Source organism: Zeus faber (assembly GCF_960531495.2).
Source record: "Zeus faber genome assembly, chromosome: 19".
Taxonomy (NCBI): domain Eukaryota; kingdom Metazoa; phylum Chordata; class Actinopteri; order Zeiformes; family Zeidae; genus Zeus; species Zeus faber.
In genome coordinates, this window is record NC_137206.1 from 19,485,365 (window position 1) to 19,503,362 (window position 17,998).

General features: G+C 41.2%; 1 protein-coding gene across 1 annotated transcript in view; it reads left to right on the forward strand.

Moving 5' to 3' along the window:
• The first annotated feature begins 2,148 nt into the window (after positions 1-2,148).
• Positions 2,149-17,998, forward strand: part of nck1b (NCK adaptor protein 1b) — a 31,294-nt gene continuing 15,444 nt past the window's right edge. The window contains exons 1-3 of the mRNA XM_080019975.1: positions 2,149-2,241; positions 12,994-13,039; positions 15,722-16,049. Of these exons, the coding sequence (XP_079876101.1) occupies positions 15,737-16,049 (313 nt within the window). The 5' untranslated portion in view covers positions 2,149-2,241; positions 12,994-13,039; positions 15,722-15,736. The remainder of the gene's footprint in view (positions 2,242-12,993; positions 13,040-15,721; positions 16,050-17,998) is intronic.

The window sequence follows — 17,998 nt, forward strand, 5'->3', positions numbered from 1 at the left end:
TGGAAGAGTGCCAAGTGTGTAATGTCACAATCGGTGTATGTGAAATAAAACAGAAATGTAATATGGTGATTTTTTTTTTTCTGATTGTCTTCCTTTAGTGTCGGTTCTCTTAACGTCAAACGATCTGCAAAAGCCAAGTATCTATTTGATCTGTGTGATACATTTTTCTATAACATACAGTATATATATATTAAAAAAAAAAAACCATTTTGGATGTGGTCTTTTCTGTGGCTGTGAAAATGTGAAAAAAATGTTTTTTTTTTTTTTGTTTTTTTTACAAAACTTTTATCATTGTGACATGGGCATGGTGAGGTGTTTCCTTGTGTTGTCACTCGACAGCTATAGTTATCTACGTGTACTGTAGGTGTCTGCCTGATAGTCGTCTCTATTTACAACGTGGACAAAACATTCAAATTTCATCAAATTTTTTTGTATGTATTTGTTTTGCCTGTCGCCTGCCAAGACAATCAGTGAAATCCTTTGTGACAAAAGAGCGTGGAAGCGATATAAAGACGGAAGAAGCACGTGTGACGGAGGGCGCGGTCGCTTATCTGGCAAAATGAGGTGCCTTGAATCTGTGATTGCATATATTCTAATACTGCTGTGACGTGTTCCTGAATTCGACGTGGTCGCTTCAGCGCCGTTTGGAGACTGCGCGGGGGGGGGGGGGGGGGGGGAGAGGTTGGCGCATGAAACATCTGGTTTGAAAACCACATGACTCCAGTTTCCAGATATGATTTCCTCCCTCCCTCCGTGGCGCTCTCAAACTGTAACATTTTTTGGGGGAGGGGGATTACAGCGTCTGATATAAACTCAGCAGCGGTGGTTTGGTCTCCGTATATAGCTCCTGTTTACTTTCAAACAGATATCGCACTAATGGTCGAAGGCGGGTCGCGCAGTATTCAATTTGAAGCGCCCGACCACAGCGCCAGGCCTTCCGATTCCTCTTATTTTGGCAGAAGGTTTTGCAGCGGTTGCACTGAGCTTCCCTTTCGCCGTGGAGAAACCCCAGCGGCTGCACCGAAGCAGTAGGAAATCTGGAATGGGAGCGCCGTCAGAATGACAGCCGCGGTGGTTTTAAAGAAAAAAGGGGGGGGCGGGGTGTTGCGTGCTGTGGTTGGAAAGTGGCACAACAACACGGGCGTGTCACGTAGGTACCACCAGGTGGCGGTCACAAACCACGCTGCAGACATCCTTCACCGAGGTTACGCGGGTAATCGCCGATGGATCCACGTACCCGGCCTCCCTCCATCTACGTTCAGGTAGATTGTCACCTCTTTTTTTTTTTGTGTGTGTGTGTAAAAATAACAACTTTAACTATATCAACAGCCTTGTGAAAACCTATTGACCTGTCTGACGGAGTGCGCATGAGTGAAGAAAGGGGTAAAACATAATGGATCGGCGCAAATTGGTGGCACCGGGGGTCTAACGGAGTACAATAAACGATCATCAAATTCAAGAGGTTTATTCGTCACATACATATGCATACTTTCAGACATATATGCAGGGAAATGCCAAATAAATGAAATAAAACAAGCGTTCGGGATATATTATTTGGTTTTTTTTTTAACTCCAATTTTTAAGGGGGCTATAACGTATTGCTAGACCCACAATGTTAGCGCATGAGCTTGGATGTGGGCGAACCTCATTCCACAGACAAAAATGCAAAACTAAGAATTGTACGACTGGTTATATTAAGAGGCGCCGGTTCTTATTCCTCACGTTCCATTTGAAGAGCGTCTCGGAGGGTTCAAATTGGATTCCCCTCAGGACGCGTTTAACGTACGTCTTAAACGAAATGCTGAGGACATGGTTTGGTCTGACGGTTTCGCTGCACTTCAGCGATAACTGCGAAGCACGACATCGTCCCCTCTGCGAACCGACGTAACGGCGACCGCTCGGCCACGAACTGCGGCTTGAGGGGGGGGCGACGACGACGACGACGACGACGAGGGATTGATTGACAGCTTCCCGGTCCAACCAGAAGCCCGCGCTTTCATTTCTTGTCCAATCGGCGAAGAGCGTGTGCGTGAGGGGGTGGGGGCGCCGAGCTAGCCGGACTATCTCCAGACCCCGGCTATGGCACGCTGCTTCCACATCGGAACGATAGTCCCGCAGTAGGGCCAGTATCCTCCAGTCACGCCGATACCGAGACGTCCCGGTGTTTTGGTTCGTATGGAAATCCCGGATCTCTAGGGTCCTTGCGAAGTAAGACAAAGGGGGACCGCGACCCGCAACCAGGTAAGAGGCAGTCGAAACGTTACCGCTATTCCCCGCTAGCGCTGTGCTAACATCATCTATATGCCCCAATACGCCGCGTTAGCTTAGCATCTTCCAACGTCTCCAGATAGCTCAACCACTCTTGGCGTGCCAACATGGCCAGCCTTACGGCAAAAGGCAGGCTAGGTTCGGCGTTGTACAGCCGAGAGCGAGTGGCCGCGGATGTCCGCTAGTTTATTTAAAAGCAGATGATCAATAATAACATGATTATAAAAGGTTGACGTACGCTGCCAGTCAAAGGCTGGGATGAGGACACTGCGCCGCAGAGCTGTGGACGCAAGTCAACGTTAGCTGCTCGATCCCGACGGCGCCAGTCGCTGTCGACTGTCCTCACACCTTTACAACCGACCGCAGCTCCTTGTTTCTGACGTTTTGTGTTGTGATCCCAGTGGTTGGTGGTGCCGTGCGCCTGGTTCGAGTCAGGCTGAGCCCCCCCAGATCAGTGGCACACGGCTGATCGTTTAACGGCCACGACGCTCGCTCTCCCTCCCTCCCTCCCTCTCTCTGTGTGTGTGTCTCTCTCTCTCTCAGCCCATTGTGTTCCCCCAGAAACGTTATTTAATGCACTTTTGTGTTGTCACCTGTTGTTTGTCTACCGACACGATGGCGAAGACGTTGAAATCTGCTATTAACCCAATGATGGGAATCAGGTTGCCTGGAAACCTGTCTGCATGTTCAAGGCAATATTTACAAGGGTCGATACGTAGGGTTTCCCCCCCCCCCCCCCCCCCGTCTAATCTATATTTCATGCATCTACAGACTCACGATTAATGCACCCTGGGTTAGTATCAAGGGAATCCACTGCTCCCATCCCTAAAACCAACTCCTAAATGAATGTCAAGCACATTATGAAGCTGATGGTGCTTTCTGAAGGCTCCATTCTGAAGGTTCCAAAGAAGATTCCATAATTCGCCATAATACGATTTTATAAAGTGTAGTTACACCGACAGTGTCAGCCAGCTTGTAAAAAAAAAAAAAAAAGCCAGAGAGATGTTTTGTCTGTATTTCTGTAAACTGTTATATTGAATTAGCCCATTCTTAGGCATTTGCTTCTGGAAACGGTCATTTGACACCCCGCGAAGAAGCTGGTTTGACTGTCTTGGTATTAAAGGAATTGGATTTTGGCCCCCCCATCATTGGCCGGGCTGTGATCATGCTCAAGGCTACCCAAAGCTGGCCATTCACGGCCAGGGCCTCCTTTTCCACTTCAGGCCTAACCATACATCGCAGCATTATTTGTTGATGTTCGAATGATGTGGCCTGTTCACTTCATCTGTCTTTGATTCATGAGCTGCTGACTGTACATAGAGCCTTTGAAAACACGTGTAGCTAACCAGTAGACGTTTAAATACTTGTGTAAATATTCCTTACTCTATATGATACTATAGTTTTAGTGGCATGGAGTGACTTCTTAGTAATTGGGATAAGCCTAAGCTTTCCTTGTAGAAGAATTTGCCCATGTCTTGCTCTAAATGCCTGGTAGTGGTTTACCAGTGGCCTCCAGCAGCCAAATCTGTCCCCTTCAACCTAAAGGCAATATGCCAGCTCTGCAGTTTCCATGATGGCCAGAACCTCAATGTGGCTGAGATTCTCTGGTAAAATAACAACTTCTGCATCCCAGCCTCTGAAGCAGCATATATTGAAGTTGAGAAACGGGGGTAAATATTTTTCATTGTCTCCTGCTGTCTCATCATTGTTGTTGTTACATAAACCTGCTCTCATTTCCCCATTTTTGTTTCATGATTTTCTTCTTCTGCCTGAAAGGGTTTTCAATGACTGCCCAAGCATGCAGGTATGTTTGTACAGTCAGTAGTGATATAGTCAATAGTGATATATTGTCAAGACCCCATCCATGCCAGCTTTCGCAACAGAAAATTAGGCTATAAGATTTAGTTATTGCGCATGTATAGGAATAAATTAGCCCGATTACATTAGGACACAGTGTGAAGTGGTAAAGGCCTATTGGGAGTGTTAGATCATCAACACATCACCATCTATGTTTTTGTTTAATGTTTGGTTTGACAACTTAAAGAGTCATTCTGAGATGTCATGTTGGGCTAATCTGGCTTCCACATTTTAAAGATAAGTGGTCTGCAATCACTCTTTTTATTATCTCGCAGTTCATCAAGGTTTGTGGATTTCCTCACCAAAATATCATGAGGATGTAGTAGCAGTTTCTCTTTTAAATTAGTTTTGTTAAGAAGACTAACCCAATATGGCAAAGTTAATTCCCTTTTGTGGTTTCTGATAATACTTACTTTACCAACAGTTTGTTGAAAGAAAAAGAAGAAGAAAAACATATTTGTTTTTTATTTGGCCAAGAGGGATGTTATGTCAAACCAATCCATTGCATGAAATGTATTGGTTCCTCAATAATAAAGATTCCTATAATTTTCAGTCATTGATTTGTATAATTCAGCAGAAGGCTTAGTTTATTGAGTATTTTATTCATGTCATATCTGCTCCACACAATCTTTATTTACAAACCGAAAAGAAAAGTTGTTTTTCTATTGTTTAATATTATAAGGTCTTCATATGATATTGTGTGTATTACTATGCTATTGTAGACTAATAATGTAGTAGTAGTCTAATAGTGGCATAAGTTAGAGTTTAGAACTTTAATAATAACAATAATAATGTTTATTTGATCTAAGTCGATTTTAGGTTTTCACCAATTTGATATACAAAAATAAATGACGAAACCACTTTATGTTGCAAAGCAATTGATTACTGCAGTTTTGCTTTCTCAAGGTTAGTTATTGCTCTCAATGCAGTCACTCTGAAACAATTTATGAATAAAACTGTTTAACCAGGGGAGTGTTCATAATGTGCCTTTTGCATCTTAACCACAGTTGTCGGAGGCTTTGCTCCAAGCACTTCCTTCCCTATCTCTTATATATCAAACACCTCCTTGATTTTATTTACTTAGGCCACATTTTGTCGCATAACCATGCAATCTGGAATGCCTCCTCCTTCCAGCGTGCTCATGCACAAGTTTGAACACGTGTTTCATCCAAAATGCCTTCCCAAGTGGCTTGTTTAGTTGTATTGTGACAGCACCCGGGGGGTTGTACCTGTCAGGATGTACGGAGACTGAGGCAAGGGAGCTGAAATGTATCTGTTTCAGCCCTCACACACAAGCCGTCAGGGTCTATTATCTCTTGTGACTTACAAATGATCCTCTATTTTACTGGAAGGATCGCTTCTTAATGGCTCCCAGGTACAGCAACACTACTTTGCATTATTTAGTCAAGTTATTTCTTTCATTATCTAATGTGAATATGGTCGTCTCAATATTACATGCACTGTCAGGGCAACAGCCAGGAACAGGCCATTACATATTTTGAATGATATATTGAGCCACTATCATTTTTGTTTTATATATCGTGCTGCAGAATTGCATGAAAACTAAAATGCTAGTAAATTAAACTTAATGTGATTATTCACTGACCTGTCAGGACATCATATTATTTGACTTCCATACAATTAAAACTAATTATTTCACAATGACATTAAAACAATTATATAAATTCATAAAATGAACAAGTCATATTTGACCTGCAGAGAAGTAGGGTGACCTATGAAATGCAATTTACTGTAACTAAGGAGAAACATTAATATAATGTTTTTGCTCTATTGCTAAATAAAGAAAACGCATATTGCTAATTGAAATGTATACATTGATATGGGAAAAATATTATTTGTTGCCCAACCTTATTAGGAAGGAATTAGTTTATTCTGTGCTGGTGGTGTAATTTCTCTCTGAATGTCATGTCATGTCCAAATTATTCTCGAGGATCTTTAAGTAGTGTATGCGATGTTGTGCTGACAGTAAATCAGTTTATTCTCAAAGGGCTACAAGCCAGATGTTGGGTCTATTTAAGGCTTTTCAAAACGGTCAAGGGTGATTTCAACAGTTTTTATAACCATGAACTTTTGAGTTAGACGATTCCCTCATCGGTTTTGCTGTTCATCATTTATGGAAAAATGTGTATTTTGAAACAATGCGAGTTATAACAAATGAAATTATGTTCATCATTTTACTGGTGTGTATTTCAGCTTAATTGGCCTTAAGGCTGAGCTATACCACACATTGAGGCAACAACTGGTTATTGTTAGATGGATGAAGGGCGAAGGTAAGACATATGAACCTCTCTGCTCATAGGTCATCCCTGTGTTACATTGCATCACTTTCCCACCCTTCTTTCACTCCCATGTCCACACTTCCGGTCTCACAGCTGGCCAGCCAAGACTCCCATGACCCTTTGCTGCTCTGCCGCAGCTTTGTTTTGAGAGGATTCGGAACAGCCGGGGAGAGATGCAGTCCCCAGGGTTTCTGTGCTTGCTGTGGTCCAGTCGGAACAGGACACAGCCATCCATTCACTGGCCTGTTAGCCCCTCTTTTCAGGATCGTGTCCTGCCCTGTGGCTAAAATGTGTATGTGCTATTTTTTGTGCACGTTGGAGGAAGTACAGCACTGCCAGAGGGGCAGAGTGAACAGTGAGCACACAGAGCACATTCCAGAAGGCACCAGAGCCCTGTGATTTTTAGCAGGCTGTCACAGGGATTATGTTACTCTGTCTGCCTCTGTGAGATCATGCTGTTGCTGTCTGAGGACCTCAACACCCTTGCCACCACCCCTGGTACAGTTTATGCTGCCAGCTCCCAACTAGAGCCAATCATGCATCGAGTTCCATTAACAGTAATCTTTGGTTCAGCTAGTGTACAAGAAATTGTGCTCAGCAAAATGTAATACTTATCAATGAGATCCGTCAAATCTGTCATTCGCTGACGTCCATGTTGAACATTTCTCCCTTTTTTAAATCACATTTATTGTGCCTCTCTTTGTGAGGCACACTAGCTTAGACACAGACCACTGGGGTGCTGTTTTATTTTGCTCTTAACAGGAATTTTTGTCTGGGGGAAAAATATGAGGCCTTGTGACAGCTGCTGTAGACGTGGAGGATGTGGTGAACTGTTATCATTCTATTGTCTCAATGTGTTAACTCCACGATAACATACATTCATCCAGTGCAACCCTTCTGTGTAAGTGTTTGCACTTGTTGTGGTTTAGCACTGCAGCTCAGCTTTACCCCTGTTCTGATGTTCTCACCAACCTCTAGACAGTTTAAAAGAGACAGTCCCTTCCATTTAGTACTGATAACAATGCCAGGGCTGGTTTGCTCCCTGGGTGCTAAAGAGGCTCTCTACTGGCCAATGTTGACACTCTTGAGAGCATGAGAGGATTACTGATAATGACATTGTATGACCTGTTGTTGGCACACCACTACTGCTTGCCGATAAGATGGGCCAACTCTATATTAGTTTTTCTTAAATTAATAGGCCTTTCCTTGAATACAGAATGATTTGAGCTTCAAGTATACACATACACACACACACACACACACACACACACACACACACACACACACACACACACACACACACACACACACACACACAGACAGGTGGGTGTATTTATTACATAATGCACACTGGAATACATCATCAAATAGTGTTTTGTGTGATTTTCTTGAGGCTCTCAATTTGCTTTGTATGTTATTGGGTTAAGTGCTAGGTAAATCAGGGGGAATAGTTGGATTAGGCAATTCGATGTATCGTTCTCATATCAATATTGCCATATGAGACGAGGGCTGAGCAATAAAATCATCTCCATCATTTTCACAATACAATCTTCCACAATAACGATGGAATATGATTTATTTTCGATACAGTTCGATAGAGGCCGTTTTCCTCTACCCACAGAGGCACAACGCGAACAGCCAATCGTACAGCAGAGAAACGACCAGGTGACAAACACCCAATTGTGTAGCGGAGAAACAAACATGTGACACAAACAGCCAATCGTGCAGCAGAGAAACAACCAGATGACATGAACAGCCAATCTTTATAGCAGGAGCACCTGTGCTTCCTCCACTCCCTCCCCAGGCCGCGGCGCTCTCCGATAAGTAAGACTGTTCTCAGACGACAATGATGTTTATAATATATATATCTCAGGGCTGCGGGAATGTACGAAATTTGAATAGAATTCATATATTCAAAAAATAATGCTGCTAATGATGCTATTCGAATGCTGAAATTGCCATTCCATTGTGTATTTTTTTAAATAAACAAGATATAATTGATTGATTATAAATTGGCTTACGTTAGCGAATCAATCCACATGTGATGAGCATTAAAGTTTAATACAAGTTCATCCAGTTTGTTGAACGCACATTACAGAGAAATATTCCAGGTAACTGTGCAAAGTCCATGTCGGCGGAGACTCATGAGCACACCGGTGCCTTTTCCTGTCCTCTCCTCCAGTGTTTCACTGTGTGTACACGGGAAAGTGCATCTTTGACCAGAATGTCCAATAATTCCACTGATTTGGCGATGGAAGTTCCATTGTTTCATCACCGACAGAATGTCCCTCAGTGCAGAGGTTCCCAGCCACTGACGTTTGCCAATGCGCTGTTTAAGGATTAAACATTTTAATACATTTCAATATTTAAGATAAAAAGCATACAAAATCAAATGGGATTATAGAGGAATATCTGCAGCCCTGATATATTTATATATTATTTATTTCTCTTTTTAGTTTGAATATTTTTTATTTTATTTATTCAGTGTTTAAGGTAAAGCCATGATAATACACTTTAAACTGTTACACTAAATTGTGCATTATTATTGTTATTATTATTTGATATATATCGTGATAATTATCGACACCGATCAATATAAAAAAGCATATCTCGATAACATTTTTGACCATATCGTCCAGCCCTGTATGAGATTTTATATATATATATATATATATATATATATATATATAAAATCTTGGACTTTTTTGTCTTGTGATATTGTGATTATAGTTAAATGTTGTCTTAAAGGCTGCATTGCATTAAGGTAATGGCATTTTCTGATCTTCATAGACTGTTCTGATAAATGCCTCTACCTGCTTGGTCATAATATCCACCTTACAAATGCTTGTTTCTCAAATATTTATTGTGTGTAAATATGCTATGAAAGCACTAATACTTAGTCAGCACCCCAAAATATGGTCCAATTATCAATATTGAGGTATTCATCAGAAATATTGTGATATTTCATTTAGTCAATATCACCTCGTGCTAGTTTGGATGGACTTGTTAGTTAGGATTATTTTCAGAGCTAAATAAGCATCCAGGTCCATCATTGTGTCAACCTGTCTTTCCTCTTAAAATGGCTGTATTATGACCAAGTTGGACATTACAAGTTTCAGAGAATAAAGTCCTTCCCAGTGTTTCAAGTCAACCGCCAGGATTTGCGAGTCTGCACAACCCAGAGCTGCAACTTATAAAAGTGAAATCATCTGGCTCTGTACATGGGTGGAGCCTTCTCATGGCAGGACTTTTACTTTCTGATAGGGAGGCAAATTTAAAGGATTTTCCGCAATCGATAGTTGTTTACCTTAACAAACGATCGTCGATTAATTGATGACATAAAAGCTAATGATGTCACCATGGGGTGGCGCACGGGGACCTACGTGACGCCGCGTACCTCCGAAATTTGTGACAGGCGTGAGGAGTGTTCCTCCTCATTTCATTTAAAAATTGAGAAGTTACGGGCAAGACGCGCCGCGCTGGTTTGCGCATAGAGGAATATTTACGACCCATCTTTGAGGGAGTTAAATATTTAAACCTTTTGCTGTCCTCCGGCGAGTGAGCCGGATGTTATGTAGCAGATAAATTCTGGTGCAGATATGGACATCGAGAGGCTAATAAAAGTATTCAACCTTACTAAAATTCTAAAATATAACAGACACAAAATAATTGAGTTTAATATTTTATTGGAGTCATCACCATAGCAACATATCGCTTGTTTTTTTTGTTTTTTTTGCCATCGTACCTCTCCCTCGCGCTGGGAATTTTTTTTTTTTCCCCCTTCATCTGTGCTGTTCAGAAAGTGCTGTTATCCTGTTCCCGTCTACCATGTTCCATCTGAACGCAGCACTAGTTGTTGAGCAACAATAAAAATATTGTTTTCTACGCACAGCCATGTTTGTTGTTTGTCGTTCTTACTGAAGCCTGTATCTACTTCTACTTCTTGTTCCACTGGGCATTTTTTCCTGTCTTGCAGTGAGTACTACTGCTTCCTGGCTGGGTTATTTTATTTTATTTTTTTTCTCACAACGCCCCTCGCCCCAAGGACTCCTGTTGATGCAATAACAATACTGCAGATTGTTCCGTTCTTATCGATGAGACACAATCGAAATAGATTAAATTCTTATAAGCAATTTATCAACTATAATTGTTAAAATCCCTTCTTTCTGATCTTGGAATTGTCCACCTCTGCCCATGAGATGTACAGCCAGTTTTCCACATTATCACGAGTTTCTGGTTCTTGAGTGTATACTATGCAGAGGAGCCAGTTGCGGCTTTTTCTGCTTTCATTTAGGTGACGAGGCGAGTGGTTAGTAGTGGAAAAAACAGCAGCTTCCACACCGTGCAAGTTGACTTCATAGTTGTTGTGCAAATCTGTTTTCGTTCCAAGGCATATTGAAATGGCAGATCACCATTCTTGTTAATGTTCCAGACCTACCAGATCTTCTCTCTTTTTTTTTTTTTTTTATACATTTATTTTTTTATGTATACTGTGGGATTGATATGGATCGTATTGGATGTTGACCTTTGCCAGGTGGCAAGGCAAGTTGAGATCTTTAGGATGGATTTGACACCATATGAGCACTTTGACCCCTCCAACCTTGTTTTTAATGCATCCAGTTGGCCTACTGCCTTGGCTCACTTTGCAACTGTGCAATTAAGCTGGAGCATCTGCTGCCTAACTTCTTGATCCCCTTCTTCACATCTGCACTATGTCTGAATTCACTGCCGTATGCTCATGGTTTTCAAACGCCGTGGCGTACTGCGGCCACTCAGGATAGTGTGACTGGCTTCTGTCGTCATGAAATGGTAGTTATCTTGGTAAACAACAGGCCTATTCATGCTGTTTTGTTTTTTTTTGTTCAGTGCATAGACAATATGTAAAAAATATGGCAAACAACTGCGAGCTCTGAAAGTTGACAAAATGGAAATGCTGCTGTAGAACGCTTAGATACAGACACTGCTCAGCCTCTTTGGCAGGCTGTCGTTGTCCAGTCTATCCCGGAGAGGGGAGAGTGTGTTGCCTTTGTCTTGGTGGGGGAGAAAGTACTCCAACATAGTCAAATCAACCCTTTGTTTTTGTACGCCGCTCCCTATAATGCCTCCAAGTGTTCATTAATTTAATTAAAGATCGAACCGAGGCAGGCAATTACATGCCATGAGATTGAAACGCAGTATACGCCCAGTAATGTTTCGTAAAACAAACTATAAAGCCCCACAAGAGTAAACCCATCTCATCCTAGAGCCCATATGTGCTGCCTATAAGTTGTTTGAATTCAAGTTTTATTTCTCATCTCTCTGTCAAACAAGATAGATGGATGGATAGATAATAAGGATTTTTCCAGAGCAAAAGGAAAATATATTTTCAGCTTTCACCTCCGCTTAGTCCTATCTGCTCATCGCACTGAAACACAACTCCCTCTGCTCCTTGTGTTTGCTTAAGATCAGGTTGTAGGACTATTTAAACGCCAGCTGTGACTGAAACCTAGACACTACTGCTTCAAATAATAATAATAATGAAAGACAACTCAAAGCTCTCAATCCACGAGGTTGGTGTGGATGGTCCCTTGGGGCAAAGGGTGGGGGGGACTAATCCACTCCCATGACATGAGAGGAGCCAAGCGGGCCCTTCTGTAATGTTTGACCCTCATTAGCCAAAGTTTCTGTTAACCTAGACATGAGCTTTCTTGCGGCCTAGTTGCTGCTGATGGCTAAAGTGTGTGTGTGTGTGTGTGTGTGTGTGTGTGTGTGTGTGTGTGTGTGTGTGTGCGTGTGCGTGTGAATGTCCTCATTGTTGTTAAGATGAAGTGTACTAAGTGTAGCACTTGGCAACAAACACCCGTAGCCTGGTTCTCCATAGATCTCAAGCTTTATTGGGGTGCTTTTGTGATAGTCTGAGCAGAGTTGGATTTTTTTTTTTGCCTCCAACCTCTAAGGAAAATGACCGTTCCTTGTGTGAGTTTGCCTTCGTAACAGTCAAGACTGTCTCCTACTTCATTTGAATTCTCGAGTGCTCCCACTCGCTCGATTCAGCGTCATTGTTGACAGAGTGCCTCTCTTTCCAACCTCCTGCTTACCGTAATCGCTCCCCTCACCATCTTCCTGGCCCTGCGGTTTATGTGTGATGGGCAACACAATAGACAATTGTTGGACGGCACCACGGAGGAAATCTGTCCCTCTCCAAATATCTGTAGATAATGATGGATTAACTGTAAACTCCCCGATGGTTATTAATATACAGGAATGGCGACACAATAGAAGCTTCATTCTGTTATTTCAGTGATACAATCGTTGGGGGAAATTGATGTCTGAATAAAATGTAACTATTGAAGAACCAGTTGGTATGTCCTGAAGGTTCACTCCGAGGATTAAGGTCACATTGCCTACATTTTTGCAATGCTTGTGGTGTTGAATATATTGACAATTGCTTGGCTATATTAAGGGGGTATTAACAGGCCTAAAAATACATTTTTCACGAATAAAGAATTGAGAAATCTCTCGGGAGAAAGACAAATAGTTAGAGTACTTATATTTGTAATCCTAACGCAAATCTTTGTTCTCTTTATAGGTCCACAGGAAAGTTATTTCAAGTTCTCAGCTTTGATGCAGTGCAGGTAAGATGACTATTTTTTTCCAAATGAATGTACATGTAGAAAAGTACATGCCTATTTTTGGAGATTTCTTTTCTCCAGATTTTCCATTAATTATGTTTGGTGCCAACTACTGGCTGGGGAGACAACAATGAAGTTGATGCTACTGTTAAATAGATCTGTGATTGCAGTTGAGAATCAAATCTAAAAACATTTCAGATTTTGAGAATATATGTTAAACCCTCTCTGCACATATGAAGCAATCAGTCTAATGTGGAACACTGTAATGGACATTTTGATTTGGGTGTACACGATCAGCCACAACATTGAAACCACTGACAGGTGAAGTGAATAACATTGGTCATCTCTTTCCAATGGCACCTGTCAAGGGGTGGGATATATTTGGCAGCAAGTGAACAGTCAGTTCTTGAAGTTGATGTGTTGGAAGCAGGAAAAATGGGCACGCCTAAGTTTGGGAGGGGGTGGTGTAAGAGAGTGACTGAGAGAGTGTCCCTGTTACACACTGTGCTTTTTTTGTTTTTTTTCCAATAAGGAAAAAGAGTAAAATAAAATACATCTAAAATTAAAAACACAGTGTGTTTATTTTCTCTATTTAGAGGAAGGGGACACGCAATCGCTCCCTCCAATGTCTTCATTACGCATGGAGAGAGAAAGACATGAGTGCAAATTGCGCCCCGATCGCTCCCTTGGAGGACACATGGAGGACCCGAAACGTACTTGTTTTTTCGATCAACAATATCATTATTTTCGTGGGCTTTAATGCATGATGCATGGTGGAACATCCAGATGAATAGATCCAGGGTTTATTTTTTTTTTCTCTTTTATATATATATATATATATATATATAAAAATAACTTTTTCACATTGTGGCTATTTTGAGATTTTTAATTTACTAAACCCATTTGTCCTTAATTTCTTTTGACATGTTAAAAGTTAACAAATAACTGACAGTTTGTATGGACTGGACATTATCGGCAGTGAAAACGTTTACGACCCGCCTCTTATTTCTTATTGGCTAAGCGACCATAATGTGACATTAACGAGCGCTGCTGCTGTTCTGCTGTCGGCCAAAAGTTCGAACGCGTCGTGGCCAGTCGCGCGGGAGATGAAAGCAGCGACGCGTCATACAGAGGATTTCAAGGGTCAATGTTAGCAAAGGTGTGTGAGGCGGTTTTGGAGATATTTAAATCGGCAGCTTGGGCATGGCACCGAAATCTGCGTTGCGGTCCAGTAGATAACGATCATATAGGAACCGGTGTCACACTGGTACCGGGTTTCGGTACCCAAGCCACCTTTGAGATTTGATTTGATTTTATTCTATATATTTTATTTTATTCTATAGTATTCGACTTACTGCATTACGTTTTAGGAATCAGTTAGTCAAGTAGAAATTCTTAGGTAGCTACTGTGTTCCGTCTAGAACATATTGTGTGTAATCACCGGGTGCGTTGCATTGACATTTCACTGCATATATGTATGAAAGTATGTATGTGACAAATAAACCTCTTAAATCTTGAACCGTATAAACATCTTGTGCATGATGATTCAGAGTGTATATAGAGAGAGAGAGAGAGCACTGTGCGCAGCTTTACAATGCAATAACATTTTACCCATTTTAAATAGTAAAAGAAAATACAAAATCAATGTTGATATCATGGCGGGCCGCCACAAATACATCAATGTATGGGAAACCCTGCCTTTCAAAGGTGCTTATACATGACTTTCAGTGGGGAAAAGTACACGATTCAAAGTATACTCTTCAAATGACTCTCGATCCAAATCTGATCCCCAAGACATGAGGATTTAGTGCTTAACCTGCCTCCTTCCGCCTGCAGCTTCTTGTCCTTAGTTTTATTTGTTTAGCAAGATGGACAGACATATCTGCTTGTTTACATTATTTAATTTAGCAGATGCTTTAGTCCAAAGTGACTTACATGAGAGGCTAGAAACAAGCAAAGCAACTTCGAACTCAAGTGCATGAGCGCCTGCTCTAAATTCAACTAGATACAAGTACAAGGTAGATGTAAGGAATCTGAATAAAATGTGTCATTAGTTGGTGCAATGTGATTAGTACTTGTGCGTTAATGCATTATGTCAATACAACAACTTAAAACTAGTCAACAAGAACAGTTAGTCATGCTTGTAATGCCTTTCAGCTCGCTATGGGGATTTTTCTCCCGATAGGAATTGATCAGACTTGATATAACTCAACAGATTTTATCTAAGTTGTTTGTGTGACTTTGGGTGTTTGGAGGGCTGCTCCTCTCTGGACTGTCAGCATTTATTCCCCCTGGTAGTGACCATGGCGACGAAGGTCTGTTTCTCAAATGTTTGTGTGTGAATACAGTATCTTATGAAAGTGTCAAAGGTCATCCTCAAAATACAGTCAAACTTTGGATATTGAGGTATTCGTCAGAAGGTTTGATTTTTATAATACTGTGCTATTGGGTTTAGCCCTAACTTCAAGGCTAACAAGCTAACTACTCTGTATTTTGTGTGAAGATTCAAAACAATGCAGAGTTATCTGTACCATGATCATCATACGTTTGTTCGCTCAAGATCAGAAATTATATATTATGCTAATATATATAAAATGTATTTTTTATTGCATATTTTAAAATCTTTTCTAGATTTGGCAAAAATAATGCCTTATAATACATATTCTTTATCTCTTTCTTCCTCAGTTGACTTAGTCAAGGATGACGGAAGAGGTGATTGTCATTGCCAAGTTTGACTACATGGCCCAGCAGGACCAGGAGCTGGACATCAAGAAAAACGAGCGACTCTGGCTGCTCGATGACTCAAAGTCCTGGTGGAGAGTCCGAAATGCCACCAACAAAACGGGCTTTGTGCCCTCCAACTACGTGGAGAGAAAAAACAGTGCCAGGAAAGCATCGATTGTCAAGAATCTTAAGGACACACTTGGTAATAACCAGCACTGTTGTTTTGTTCAATTTGCCTCTGTTGACGTTAGGAAAGAATTAGAGGCCGTAATTTGGTCCCTCGTAACAAGTGACTACTATCAACATCGTTTCATGTTTAAAATAGTTTTCTGTGATGTATCCTTCCTCAGCAGAGCAGAGTAGACTATCTTTTCACCGTCTGAGACGGTTGTCGTTGTTTTCACCATAATATTGCCAGTGCATACAGCGTGGCAATATGGCCCTTAATACAAGTACAAGTTTGCAGAATATTTGTTATTATTTTGAAGACTAACAATAATATCATAATGGTTTCTATATTGAATCTTTTACAACAGTTTTGTCACGCGCAAAATGAAGAATAATATTAATGTTTTGGTTATTACCTGACTTTACTTGTTTTTTTTTTTTGTTTTTTTTGTACTTGTTTTTTTTTTTTATTTGACTGTTGTTGATTCCATAAGAGCAGTCGCACTCCAGGACTTGAGTGTTTGTTGTTGTGGAACCGCAACTGAAATGGCACAGGTGCTGTCTTCTGTCAACACAACGGTTATAATTCTGCACCCTACTGCTGTTTGCCAAAGGTCTGCCCGGCTAGAACCACTTTTAGCCAAACGAGGCTCTACGCGAGGCAAGGTTGCCAGGCATTCATCATAGCTTAATTCTCTTCGGTGACAGACATTTGTAATAATTGGAAGGGCACCCGCTGACCACTGGCGCGCCTTCTAGGGGGGAAAAAAAAAAAAGAGTCCAACCTCCTGTCATCTCTTCGGAGAGATGATCACTTTGTTGGTACGCTTCTACCACGTCAGTTTGTGCGGCTCCTATTTGGTCAGGGGGCTCTAAGGGGTTGGGGAAACATCAGCTACTCCATGGCAGAGAGGCACAGACTTGATAGATTGGATGTTGAATGTTGGATTATCTTAATTAAGTTAAACTCGAAATAGGCTCAAGCATGACCCGATTAAGAGACCGGGATTTTGTCTCAATCATTTCGATTTATTGTGGCATGTAAACACCGTAACCCGGATGCGATCGGCGTATACAAACTGCTCATGTGCCACAAAACCCAGAAATTCCGCCACATACTGTATATTTGACCCGGAAAAAGGCAAATATGCAACTGTGCACTGTTCGACCTTCCTCCGCTTTTAAGTTGATACTTTCTACTCTGCTGGGCTTTGTTGTGGGGGAGACCTTTTCCTGTGAGGTTGTGTTCAGAATCAGTGCTTGTCTTCACAGTTGAATGCAGAGGACTCGGGAGGGGTGTCACGGGGCTTGTGGGCGTCGTGACACAACACGCTGAGGCTTTTCAGAAAGGTTAGCTCAGGTGCATATAGATGGGATCTTCCTGCTTGTTATGTAAGCGTGTGTGTGGTGGTGTCGTTAAGTTTTAGAATAAAATTGGGGCGTCACTGTTTGAAGGCATAAAAATCCAAAATCTTAAAGTATTTATATTTCTTGGTGGAAGTTGCTCACTTGTTCGTCTTGTAACCTTGATTTGATGTTGACTCCAGTTCAACGGCGGCCAACCTGTTTGTTTTTTGTTTTTTTTTATCAGGCTGAATAGGATGAATATATATTTGAATTAAAATAAAATATGAATTAATATTATATAGAGTGTAATTTATATGGGCCATAACATTTTTAAAGCACAACTACAGTTGGATTTAAATATGTAAAGTAGGGGGGAAAGCCATCAGGTAACTCATAATACAGTTTTATCCCTATCGCAGAACAAGGCTCACATTAATAGTACAACCTGTATTGTACTTATATTTTAACGCAGAGTAAAATTTCGACATGTTTTTTCTGTCGTTTTATTTCCTTCCCACATACAGCAATAGAGTGGAGAAATAGGCGGAGTTGTATAGGCAGCAAGGTTTCCAGAAGTAAAAAACAAGACAAAAAAGTAACAAGTTTTTCCCCATAGATATTATTACGGAACGGCATTTCCAAAACTTGGATGGACATGACTCTCCTGGTTGAATAATCAACATAAACAATTAGAGGTTGTGTTGAAAGGTACATGACTGTATT